The sequence below is a fragment of the Coturnix japonica genome, chromosome 8 (genome assembly GCF_054131305.1).
Source record: "Coturnix japonica strain WE chromosome 8, WE-NBRP24, whole genome shotgun sequence".
NCBI lineage: Eukaryota > Metazoa > Chordata > Aves > Galliformes > Phasianidae > Coturnix > Coturnix japonica.
In genome coordinates, this window is record NC_140670.1 from 19,463,797 (window position 1) to 19,476,618 (window position 12,822).

At 39.3% G+C, this 12,822-nt stretch overlaps 2 protein-coding genes across 3 annotated transcripts; one reads left to right on the top strand and one right to left on the bottom strand.

Moving 5' to 3' along the window:
- Nucleotides 1-359: 359 nt before the first annotated feature.
- RBP4 (retinol binding protein 4) lies at nucleotides 360-5,680 on the top strand. Of its 2 annotated transcripts, none has more exons than XM_032445287.2 (6): nucleotides 360-414; nucleotides 583-709; nucleotides 1,340-1,476; nucleotides 1,634-1,740; nucleotides 3,081-3,293; nucleotides 5,290-5,680. In XM_032445287.2, exons 2-6 carry the CDS (start codon nucleotides 590-592, stop codon nucleotides 5,301-5,303), a joined length of 591 nt encoding a protein of 196 aa, XP_032301178.1. In that variant the 5' UTR covers nucleotides 360-414; nucleotides 583-589; the 3' UTR covers nucleotides 5,304-5,680. The 2 variants fall into 2 exon arrangements, with proteins under 2 accessions (XP_032301178.1, XP_015722632.1); XM_015867146.3 differs by having other exon boundaries at nucleotides 360-410.
- FFAR4 (free fatty acid receptor 4) lies at nucleotides 5,289-11,577 on the bottom strand. Its single transcript, XM_015867144.3, has 3 exons — nucleotides 10,909-11,577; nucleotides 10,360-10,488; nucleotides 5,289-6,926 (listed from the first exon to the last, which is right to left on the bottom strand). Exons 1-3 carry the CDS (start codon nucleotides 11,437-11,439, stop codon nucleotides 6,522-6,524), a joined length of 1,065 nt encoding a protein of 354 aa, XP_015722630.1. The 5' UTR covers nucleotides 11,440-11,577; the 3' UTR covers nucleotides 5,289-6,521.
- Nucleotides 11,578-12,822: the final 1,245 nt, after the last annotated feature.

Here is a 12,822-nt window from a genome sequence, read left to right on the forward strand (position 1 = left end):
CAGTGTGTACAATGGCAGAGAAGGTGGAGGCAGCTGGCTCCCCCACTGTGAGAAGATGGGGTGGTTCTCCTTCCCTTTGTCCTCGCCACATATGTGCACACCCCTACCCCCACAGTGAGAGCTCTGCCTTTTGAGTTAGGTCAAACTGGGGCTGCTTTTGATCCTAGAGGTGCTTGGCTACAGATAAGGGTCAAAGACCACTGGAGCCCATGGATGTTATGCAAGAGGCTATTGTGAAGGGGACCCAGACTGCAGCCTTCATCAACCTGCCTCCCTGCTCCCCCTCCAACGCTGGCTTTGTTCCCTAGGGGGTTGCGAAAGCCTCAGGACTACATAAAGCATTCCCTGTCCGGACATCCTGGTGACTGCCACCAGTGCAGAGCTCTTCTGAGGCTGCATAGAGTGGCGCTGTCAGTAAGGGGTCTGCTGCAGTGGGCTGTGGGCAACTGGGCACCTTTCCTGCAGACACATCAAGGAAAACTGCACAGTGCCCTGGGGCTTGTTGGGGCAGCTCTCCTCCCTTCCCTGGGGGTCTGACAGAAGTCATATCTGATGTTGTTTGTCTCTTTGCTGTTGCTGCAGGGACAGGATGGCCTACAGAAGGAGAGCTCTGCTGCTGCTGGCACTGGCCTTTCTGGGAAGCAGCATGGCAGAGAGGGACTGCCGTGTGAGCAGCTTCAAAGTCAAGGAGAACTTCGACAAGAACAGGGTAAATCTTTCTCTTCAGAATCTGTGATATCTTGCCTAGCTGTCCTTCCTGGGCTACAACAGCTGGCACTGTGTGTTTATGTTTTCACTCTGACTGCAATCCTTAAAACAGTGGGACTGTGTATTGTTGCCTGTACCTTCATAGTACTACTGGATCCTGATACAACCGATACAGGAATATTGCAAAAACTGAGCTTAGGAGACTGCTCTCAACTTCTGTGGTCTAAATAGAAAAGGAGCATAGTGACTCCACTTTTTTTCTGGGAAAAAAAAAAAAAAAAAAGCATTGTGTTTTCAGAATAATTATAAAGGAAAACATATTTATATGTACATCTGTCAAGATCTGCCAGTATCTATCCTCCTTCCACCAATTTTTTCTATCAATACAAGAAAACTGCAAACAGAAATAAGATGCCAGAAAAATAGTCAGTTCTTTCTTCTGTCTGAACTAGGACATATTGGTGGTCCTATGCTGTTGGCAGAGCTAGATTTATTTTATAGATAAAACTTCAAGGCATGGTGTCAAAGATCGGTTTCATCCCCTCTATCATCCTACCCCAGTTTGCAGTGTCTGTTTCTAGTATTTTCCATACTTCTAGGTCTAACTGCAGACTTTTTCATTTCCTTGCAGTACAGTGGCACCTGGTACGCCATGGCAAAAAAAGATCCTGAGGGGCTGTTTCTGCAGGACAACGTGGTGGCCCAGTTCACTGTAGATGAGAATGGACAGATGAGTGCCACTGCAAAGGGCAGAGTCAGACTCTTCAAGTAAGCTGTTTGCAATCATCCTCTTGTTCTGCTTCAATACCCTTCTGTTTTACTTGATCTTGATTGAATTCAGCCTGCTGTTCTTGTGCTAGTCACACAGTCTCGCCAAGTCTGCTGTCAGGTTTGAACATGGTATTTTCTTTCTCCCTGGCTGCAGTAACTGGGATGTCTGTGCTGATATGATTGGCTCTTTCACTGACACAGAGGATCCTGCCAAATTCAAGATGAAGTACTGGGGTGTTGCCTCTTTTCTGCAGAAAGGAAGTGAGTAATTAACTATAGAAGATGTGGAGCTAATTGGGAGGCTGATTATACTGAATGTTGATGCTGAGGAAGAAAAAAGTGCAGTGCTGGATTTCTTGAACACTTAAAGCATGCAATAACTATAATATAGCAAAGTCTTAATGTGAACAAGGTGATCACTATTTTTTTATGAGACATCTGGCTGGTTCTCTGTAAGCAAGAGAAGACCGAGCCTTTGTATATCTTCATATTTATTTTGTTCACCACCCAATCGTATAATCTAAAGTGTTTAGAAGAAATAAATGGTAAAGGTAGTATTTTTGTAGTATTTTATTCATGCTCCTGCTCTCTATGAAAAGCCTAATGTCAGACTTGGTCTAGTAGGGAAGAGGATTTTACAACTGTTCTTTTGCATAATCTCATATGTAGAAATGCATAGATTTATCTCTTTTTACAAATATTGTACAGTAAATATATATTCATATTTTCCTGTCATCTTCACACTGTGCAAAATTAGTTTCTTGGGTGAAGTAGGCATTCAGTTACTTGTAGTTCAAGACATTTCTATGGATTGTTTCCAAGAGCAGCAGATGGAATTTGGAAGTGATTGAAGCTCCACTCTCTCCAAAAGCACAGTTAAAAAAATGCTTTGGTTGCCAATTGCTCTTGAATTGTTGCTGAATTATCTCAAAGCATGCTGATGAATCATGGATACTTCGAATTGCTGACTGACCTCAGGCTCTATCTTATTAAAAACTGTGGTCCCCTCCCACAGGAGAGAGAGGGAAGAGAACTGCATTCAAATAGCAACTGTATTAATCTTTTACCTTATATATTTAACTTAAGTTACATTCCTGGAAGGGAATATTTATGACTATTTTGGAACATAACAAATAGCCCTTTTTTTTTTTTTTAATTAACTATTTTGAACATACCATTTTCTTTTGATAAAGTAGAAAACTTTAATATTCACAGTAGTTAATACGTGGTTCTGTTTTTGTGTTTGGTGCCATATTTTATAATAATTTTCAGAACTGTATTTATAGGATGTTTACTAGTTTACTACTGTTTTCTCATGCCACTCATGTTCTGTGCCAGTGTTAGAGGAGAAGCAGTAGTGCCAACCCTTCCTTCTTCTCTTCATCATAGCCCCTAACATATATGCCTATTTTTAAAACAAACAAACTTCCCCTTTGAACGTAGAATCAAATACAAGACATAGGTATAAACTAACAGCTCATTTGCTGTCATTCATACCAATATTCATTTTAACTTCTTTTGTTATTGTATTAAAGATATGGAATTATGACAGTGATCTACATGTCTCTGTAACTTACTTGCTTTGCTGTGATTTCTTCCAGATGATGATCACTGGGTAGTGGACACAGATTACGACACATATGCTCTTCATTATTCCTGCCGTGAGCTAAATGAAGATGGCACTTGCGCTGATAGCTATTCCTTTGTGTTCTCCCGGGACCCCAAGGGATTGCCTCCAGAGGCACAGAAAATTGTTAGACAAAGGCAGATAGACCTCTGCTTGGATAGGAAATACAGAGTTATCGTGCATAATGGTAAGAATTATTTATTTTTTAATAATTTTGTTTCAGGGCTTAGTGAGAAAAATACTAGGAGTCTCTTTAAATAGCAAATGCATTAAGTTTTATACTTAGTGGCTTTAATATTGTCATTTGAAAACTGGAGCTTGTAATAAGTGCATTTCAACTTTTACTTCCCTTATCTATAGGAGGGCCAAGGTGTATAGCTTTTTATGTGGCATGTCGTATCAGCTGAAACAATAATTAAAGGAAGCTGTAAAACAATTAAAACAGTGCAATATGATTAAACCTAGCAACTTCTTAGTTGCTGTAAAGAGAAATTTTATCTCTTTAATCAGAGTTCTTAACTTCCTTGAAAGCAGTTGATGAAGGAAATGCAGTAGTGAAGAATGAAAAAAATAAGTCAGAGTATTTAGGACAAAGAAAATAGCATTGATCCCCCATTCCTACCTTTGCATTCTGCAAGACTGGGTATCTGCAGAACGTTTACTGGTGAGTCAGCAGCATACCCAACATAATGCCATGGGCAAAAGAGCTTATGTGATTCTTGAATGCATAAATCATGGGTGTCAGATATGGGTTTACATGCTTACATGAGGCTGTTGTGCTTGGCATAGGTCTGCTTGATCTGTCATGTTTAATGATACTGATAACTAGAAAGGGTATGAGAATGAATTGGAAATTTCACAGAAGAACAAAGAAAGTGATTGAAAGTTTGTTAAATGTGTCTTGTAGTGAGTGTTTCAAAGAGACTGATGTTTTTCTCATCACAAAGAGTTTAAAGACTGACCTGAGCAAAGTCTGTGCTTGCCCACGCAAGCAATGAGAACTGGATAGTAAAGGACTTGCAAACACAGGAATAATAAAATAAAATGGATGGAACTTTAAACTGGATACATTCAGAGCAGAAATAAATAGCCATTTGTTTAACTCCAAAGTTCATTAACCTTTGGAACTGTTTGCCAAGAGCCAATGTATGGTCATCATCACTGAAATCTGAAAATTAAGATAAAAAGGCTTTTCTAAATGAAATGCTGGAGTACACTGAGATTGACTGAAGGAACTTTTATGTATTTGAAAGAAAGTCAGAACAGGTGAACACAGTCAGTTCTTGTCTCTATTACCTGCTCATCTGATTTACAAACAGTGAGTAATATATTGCCATGTAGTAAAGTATCCAGATATCAAGGTGTATGAAAGATCTACTGAGCTTGGCTGTGTTCAGTATCCTTATTAGTGACCCAGAAAAATCATGCAATCATAGAACTGTTTGGGTTGGAACAGAACTTTTAAGATCATGTAGTTCCAACCCCTCTGCTGTAGGCAGGGACAAGGATACTTCCCACAAGAAAAGTGCCTGACAACAATAAAAACAAATTTTTTGTCTTGAATGAGAATTTGGAAGCAACATAGAAGTACTGAGGACTGTCAAATTTAAGAGAAATTTCAGGCAGATGAAACAAGATTTTGATACCCACTTGATAATGAAGCTTCACAGGAAAAATATAACCACTCAGATGCTCTTGAATTCTGACTTGAATGTTCAGGAAAGACATCTATATGATGCATCAGACAACATCCTTAAAATGCTGCTTCATTTGCTGCAGCAGTGAGAAAGCTAATGATGTGTGTTATTGCATAAAGTGTAGGATGCTTTCTTGTTTTCTTTGCCCTTCAAGTGACACCTATCAAGAGTTAAAACTTTGGAAGATTAAAAAGAAAAAAATAAAAATAGTATTAATGAGATTCCTAGGGTTGTTAAGGAGGTTTTTGTATGAAATGAAAGATGAACTGTAGCTGTGCAGCTGCTATGCTGTGACTTTGAGAGATGTGCGTTGTAGCGGCTCCTTGCATGTCTGTCAAACTCAAAAAAGTACTACTCCACTGTAAAGTCAGTATGTTAGGCTAGTTTGAGTACTGGTTTGGTTCAGGATTGTTTGATCATTATTTGTGTATTTCAGTTTTGCTTAATGTGGTTGAAAAACTATTTATTCATTTGTTTGTGTTTCAGGATTTTGCTCTTAAGGAGATCCATAAGTATGGAAGGAAACCACGTAGCAGCACAATGGATGTAAAGTTAAAACACTGATCAGGTGCTGTTTTAAAAAGATTTTAGATGGCTTCATTTAGATTTCAAATATATTTATCTGAACTGCATAGCTCATTTTGTTAATAAACCAATGAAACAATTTAATAAACTTGGATTACAGGGGGTGCAAATTGTCTGTATGCACATCTGTACATATGTAGGCATTGGTTTTAATAATAAATTGTTTTATAATGCACTATTTTAAATTGCTGGTAGATTACAACAATTAAGAACTTCTTTTTTGTTACTGGTTTAAATTTCTGACTAATAGTGTTTTAATTAAAAATCAAAATGTTTGTATTTACTTCTAAAACTTCTACTTTCTTTTCAAGTACATTGTCATCTTCCCGCTCCACCCCCCACCCCCCCACCCCCCCACCCCCATGGAAATACTGAAAGTCTTTTCCAATTGCATTTTAGAAGTGAGAGAACAATTCCAGTAGCAGTATATATCACTGCTTACTTTTATGAAGTCATAAAAAACGCATATTTTAAAAACAACTATTTTTCACATGACAAGTAAACATTTATTTATACTTCATTTATAAATTAGTAGGCATTATATCCATATATTTAATCTAAGGTGGAACCAAAACAATCATTCATGTGTTGATAATAGAGGCTTGTAGTCTCATTTGCCAAACCCTTCTGCAGGTAGTCGGTTATCTAACTGTAAAATCAGGTGGTTTTTTTTTTTCCTGGTAGTCTACAAGAGCAGAAAACTTCTGAAGATGTACATTTTCTGTATAAAGTTGATCTCGGTAAAAATAAAGAGTAAGGACATTACAGATCTGCTCTTGATGTAGATTCACTATGACTTTATTAAAACTAATAACATTTTTGCCAACTGGAAATGTACTCCCATAAAATATAATTCCACTGAGGACTTAGTTTGGCTATTTTACATTCACCAAGTTCATTCCCATATTTCATTTTCTTCCAGTACAAGAGGAGAGTTCAATCCATTGGATTAAATTGTGCAAATCCTACTGAGGCAAAGCAGTGAAGTCAAGAGGATTTTACTTGCTGGAATACTCCTTTTTTTTTTCTTTTTGCCTCCTCTAGCATATAATACTATAGTATGATAACCTAGTCAGACTGGGATACTATAAACATTGACATCCAAAATGAGTCACAGTTCAGACTTTAAATAATTATCTGGTAATGACAGACAACTTAGGTTGTTCACGTTTACTTCTTGCAGAGGTTTCTGAACCAGCCCCTGTCCTTACTGGGTTCCCTGTACAACAGAGGAAAATTTTCTGACATTTACGTCTGAAATGGGCAACATTATATAAAACTGGGTTGACAACAGAGTTGGCAAGTGTAAATAGCACTATCCAGAAGAAAACTGATGGCAAAATATTTATATCTTGTTTGTTGCTCTGGACTAAAATTAAAAAAATAATTATGATAATTGGGCTCCACATGATGAAGAAGGAGATCATCAACACAATGAGGGCTCGGAAGAGTTTGTAGTCTTGCTGGGAAACACGAATCTGATGATTTTCTGAGTAGGCCAATCCAGCATTTAAGCTTCTTCTTGATGCTTTTGTAATCTGCAGTAAAAGAGAAGAAAGTAACTTTCACTGAAACCAATAGAAAAATTCTTAGTATATTTTTACAGGTGCAAAAATAGATCTTGGTAAATGATGTTTCTGTTTCTAAAAGTGACTACAAAAAAAGGCATTGCAGAATTTTATCTTTGTTTCTTTGTTAATGGTTTCATTTCAACATTTTTACTTTACTAGCAAAGTTTTTTTTCCTCTTAGCTGTGAATTCACATCAGTGCTACTGAAGCCGGGTGTTCTCTGCCTGGCTCTTCAAAAGCAATAAAACTTCAGCATAAAATAGAGCCTTAATTGCTCATGAAATCCCATTAACTTCAATTTATGACTTCATTTGCTCTATCTAAATAAACCTATTGATCTTTCCGTAAATGCAAGCTGGAACATAGCTAACACTCCTGTTGATGCACAAGAATGAACCAAATCTAACTGTATGATTGCTATGCTGCTATTGTAGGGTAGGTATTAAAAGGAGCATTAATGTATTACAGTAACTAAATCGTAGTATATTTTCAATTTGAATGGGATTTTAAGTTTTGTCAGAACTCTTAGGTTTTCAGTCATTAATCAGAATTGCATTCTATGAACTAATCTGAATTCATGCAGCTGCTTTCATCACTGTGGAAGTCTCTGTGTGTCTTGTAAACTTACTGGCTGACGTAGTAGACCAGAGTACAGTTAGTTTGGTGAATATACTGTTCATGGGTGTGTAACATCTGTCATTAGATAGAATGTTGAATCTTGGGGGCTTGCAGAAAACTTTAAATCTAGGACTCTGCTCTCAGTGTCTTCACTGATGTTTGCACAGAGTAAGAACCTTCTTTCTGCTTGTACGTGTGACATATCCCTTTACCAGTAAGTTAAATGCAAACACTAACACATAATGGTTTTCTTCTTTAGGTAAAGATGGTAATGGTTATAGACTTTCAGTTATTCTTTCTGCAGTTTTCTGACATTCTCACAGAGATTGATGGCCTGGAATAAGTATTATTTAAGAATCTGGACTTCTGGCAAAGTTATCAACAGAATGTAGGTGTATAGATCAAAACCTGTGATAGAAAAATGGGCTTCTCGGTACTTGTTAAGCCTGAGAAGAAGACAGTCTCATGAGCTTCTTCTGTAGGCAGAGGATTCTGGTGTTTTAAATATGTAAAACTATTGCAGCTTGGTCATATCCTGCAGTACCTACTTGAAATCCAGAAATCAGGGTAACTCCGAAGGAGCCAATACAAGAGTTATTCTCTGAGCAAACAATGCCTACCTTAGTAGGGACATGCTTTGTGTAAAATACAAAGGACTAATAGTCACTATAGTCACTATAGTCAGTCCTATAAAAGTTCCCCTCATTTCCTGATGGAGCTGCACAGGCTAGAACTAAGAATGCAGGAATCACCAGGACTGCATTTTAATGAAATGTTCCATTGAAATGAGGTGATAATGATAAGTTTTGAATCCCTTTCTGGTCTGCTAGCAAAATGAATCTTGATAACTACAGTGGGCACCTGGACTGTGCTCTGAAGACCAGAAACTTAAAGGTCATGTATATGCAAATAATATCCTCCCAACATTAATTTCTTTACTAGTTTTTGCTTCTTCTCTAAATCCACATAGTTTGGCTCTTGCCTGAGAGAGGAAATACTGCAAAAAAAAATCAGTTAACAAATCATGCCTTCTAATCTGTCCTTTGTGGAAATATTGGAAAAAATTAATACTCAGATTCCAATTAAATTTAGGTACCTTTGGAGAGTACATTTCTCATAAAATTAGAGGTCTTATCTTTGTAGTGAATTGTCATCATTGGTGCTGTGTTATCTGAATACAAAAATGCTTTGAAGTGATTCCAGTAACTCAGCATCATACTGTGTGCACTGTTATCACAAAGTGTTCTCACAAAGTTAAAGTGAATCTGTTCTTGGGAATGACTCAGGGATTAAGATATTCTGCAGCTGAGTTCTGGTTGCTTCCTGAATAGCAGTATGAGAAAGAAGATCCGATTATAACATATGGGAACCTGCTATGGTCTTCATTCCTTTTTCAGTTCAGGAGGAATGGTAACACTATTTAGCATCTGTGTTATCAAGGTGGAAAAGAAATGCGAACATAGCAGTATGGGGCTGATTTATAATCCAGTATCCTGAATATTTTTGGGGGCTTCTAGGTCCCTGTGTACCACTGTGTCTTCTAAATCTACCAGCTGTAATCTGAAATCTGCAAGAACAAGCAAAACACTGTTCCTGCCCTGGTCTCTGTCCTGGGACTGTGGCATTTCTTGGTATGCAGTTGTTTTGCAATTCTATCAACAGGCTCGGAATACAGCTAGTATGAGGTTGCAAAGGGGAAGTAGTTTAGTTCACTAGAAAATGTTTACATTATGCATTTACCTCAAGATTGTAATGAGGTTAGAGCACAAGGAAACAAAGAGATTCTGATTCTGACTGTGAGCCCAATCAATAGCAATACATGCAGAGTCTGGAGCGTAGGTCATAGGTTCATGGTAACATCTACATCTAGCTCTGCCTCATTTACTCACAGGCCCTGGTGCTCACCACATCACCAATTAATTCCTTGATCAATAATCTGTGTGTTTTAGTTTTCTTTCAAAAGCCTGAAATGTTCCTTATAAATAATATGAGTTGAGATGCCTAGTAGAGGAACCAATAATACTGTTGTTACTAAAAAAAAAAACAAACACAAAAAGCCCAGGCATTCCAGCACTTAGTTTGTAGTTTTCTAATTCCTTTCCCACTTATTTTTTTGGAATAGGAAGGGGTATGAACAAAGTTTTGTTAGGGAATTTAGGTATCTAGAATTTACACTGTGATGCCTGATGTCTTGACCTTGTATTTCAACACCTACTCAGAAAGAACATGGATGCAGAGTACTTAGTTTACAGTCTTTGTCTGCAAAGTCAGAAGCTGTGGAGGAGTATGAGTACTCAAGTAAAATCTGTGAGCTACAAATATAGGCACAAAGCAGAAAATCACTAGATCTAAAATGGGAAGAATTTTGGTTTCTAGTTCTACCTTTCTTTGCTTTCCGACCACTCCCTCATGAGTCCCTGTAGTTTAAGCTTAAGGAATGCAAGATCCAATTTTATATTATTTCTGATGCTTAATTCTTTAAGCATTTAAGAGTCTGACAGTCTTTAAATATGAGTAACACTTAAATGAATACAAGTATTAAATACTATATATAAATGAAAGACGAACTTTATATTGGTCTTTCAGTAATGTGCTATTCAATTATGTCCCTAGTTGGAAAGTACAGACTGTTATTTACAGGATAAAATGCCTTGTTTTATATCACACGCTCTTCTATCTGAGCAAATAATGCACATACTCTTTAGGTGTATTTATGTACAATGACGATACACTGATGCCTAATGAATTAGTTTATTTGTTCTATAGCAAAATTTTAAAAATACCTGTAAGATTTTGGAATAACTGATGACAATGATTAATCCTGGTATTAAAAAGACAGCAACAGCATATGTCACATCCCAGATTATTTCTCCTGCATGGCTGGGCCAATCCAAGGTACAAATGTGAATCTCCTGTTTACAAAGGAAAAAGAAGAAAATGAACATTCTATGTTATTTTCCTATTATGTTCTATTTATCTCTCTGTGACCCCATTGAAAAATTGGCTGCAGCCTACTGAATCTGTAAAAACTTTCTATTCAAGCAAAGCTGTCAATTAATATATTACTTTATATTTTTAAAAGCCCACATATGTAGAAACAGATAAGTTAGATGAGTTGTTCACAATCTAATTGCTGCTGTAATTTCCATATCATATGCTAATGGAAACTTTAAGATAGAAAATGCAGACTTAATAACATATTTGAGTGTCACATTGGATGTGCTTTTGCATGCATTTCAAAATACCAGAATGAAGACCCTATGACCTATGCATGGCCACTTTGTACAGAGGCAAGCACACTTGCTGGGTGGCCATCCAACTTTCACCCTTACCTCACCAGTGACACTGGGCAGCTGCACCACAGTGAAGAAGCAGCAGAGTGGCAGGGTGACAATAGCAGCGAAGCCCCAGATGAGGAGGGCAGCAGCCAGCAGCTTGCGGCGTCGGAAGGCAGTGTGGTGCAGCCGAGCGATGCTGATAACCCTCTCCAGGCTGACGGCTGAGAGGGAGACAATGACAACGGTGCCACTGAGGGTCATCACATAGAAGAGCATGTGGCAGATGACATCGCCCAGCACCCAGGTCTCAGTCCAGCGCACAATGCCAATGAATGGAATGGCGGTGATGAAGAGCAGATCGGCGCAAAAGAGGTTGAGGACAAGGTAGTTGGCAGCACTCAGCCGTTGCTGCCGCCACACCAGCAGGCAGATGCCCCAGATGTTGCCCACTAAGGCCAGCAGGAAGACGGAGCCCAGTGCAGACAACTCACCAACAAGCAGAGCCGTCATGTTGCCACCCCTGAAGTCTGAGAAGAATGGGAAGTAAGTCTTGTTCTCCCCTTGTGTGCACCCAGCCCTGACCATGAGGGCAGCTGCTAGGCATCAGAGTGCTGCCCTAGGCAGCGGCACCATCCCTAGGGTTGCATTCCCAACCACCACGGTGGCACCTGGGGTGCTCTGACACAGGGCGGGGAGCTGGTTGCCATCCCCCTCCGCTTCTTCCTTCTGTCTGTGCTGCCAAGGGCTCGGCTGTGCCAGCCGTACAGTTTATGACCCTCGCACTGCAGTGCAACAAGGAAGTGGGAAGGTAAACACAGCACAGCTCATACAAAGGTGAGGCCGCATGTCTGGGGAGGCAGCGAGGGGCTGGGTGTGTGTGGGGCCTCCTGACACCTCCCCAGGGAGGGCGTGGGGCTGAGCAGTGGCACCTCCATGCCAAGGGGACCTGGGCCTGGCCACTTCTCTCATGGCAGCCTGATGGGCCCTTTGGGTGCCAGGTGAGCAGGGGGGGTCTTGCAGGCTGCTCCAAGATGCTCCCCTCTGCTGAAAGCACTTGCACAATAACAGGGTGAAACAGAAGCCCCAGGAGGGGGCTTCCCCAAGGAGGAACAGCTGGGCAAGCTCGTCTTGGGAGGCAGGAAAACAAGCTCTGTCCTAAGGTAAAAAAGAGGGATTTACTGATTTCCTCATGTCTCATCAGGGACCTTTGAAGTGTGGTCTTGTGCACTGCATGTCCTAACTGTAGTGCCATGTGAAGGGGAGATGTCGCAGTACAATAACTTGGAATTCTTACACTAGGTTGAGCTAGAGTTGTCCTGTACCTGTTGTCCATGGTATGAGTTCTGGCAGAAGAAGCCTTGTTAATCTAGACATAAGTAGAAAATACCATCTTTTCTCAGGATGAGAAAAGTTGCTCAAACACTAGAGGTAGCCTTCCTGCTTACACTCTGGGCTGGGAGTGAAGCATATGAAGGATCAAAAACAAGCAGATAATGCCTCGTAAAAGAAAATGAAATATTTTCCAGAACTGTGTAAACAGTTGTATAACTTCAGACAGCTTCATGATTCAGTATGAATGCAAGTTTCTCACTGCTGTCTGCACAAAATGCTTTAAAAGGGGAATGCAGTGGTGTATAAAAAAACCAATCATGACAGTGGGATGTTATCAAATGAATTGGAGTTCTTTGTAAAATAAAGACTGATTATTTGTGGGTCTAATGGATCCACTTAGCTAAAATAATACTTTTCCCTCTATGAATTACAAAAGCTATGTTTGCCATTGGATAGCTACAATCATAGCAACCATCACTATGTGAAATCTGAGGAAGGGAGGAATTGTAACCTCAATATATCTACTCTTGCATTACTGTAATAGGTGGGTGCTCTGTGCAGTATAGAGTCCATGTATGCTTATGAACAGGAAGTGATTAGCAAAATGCTTGGAAACCTGTTACGATGCATCATTTT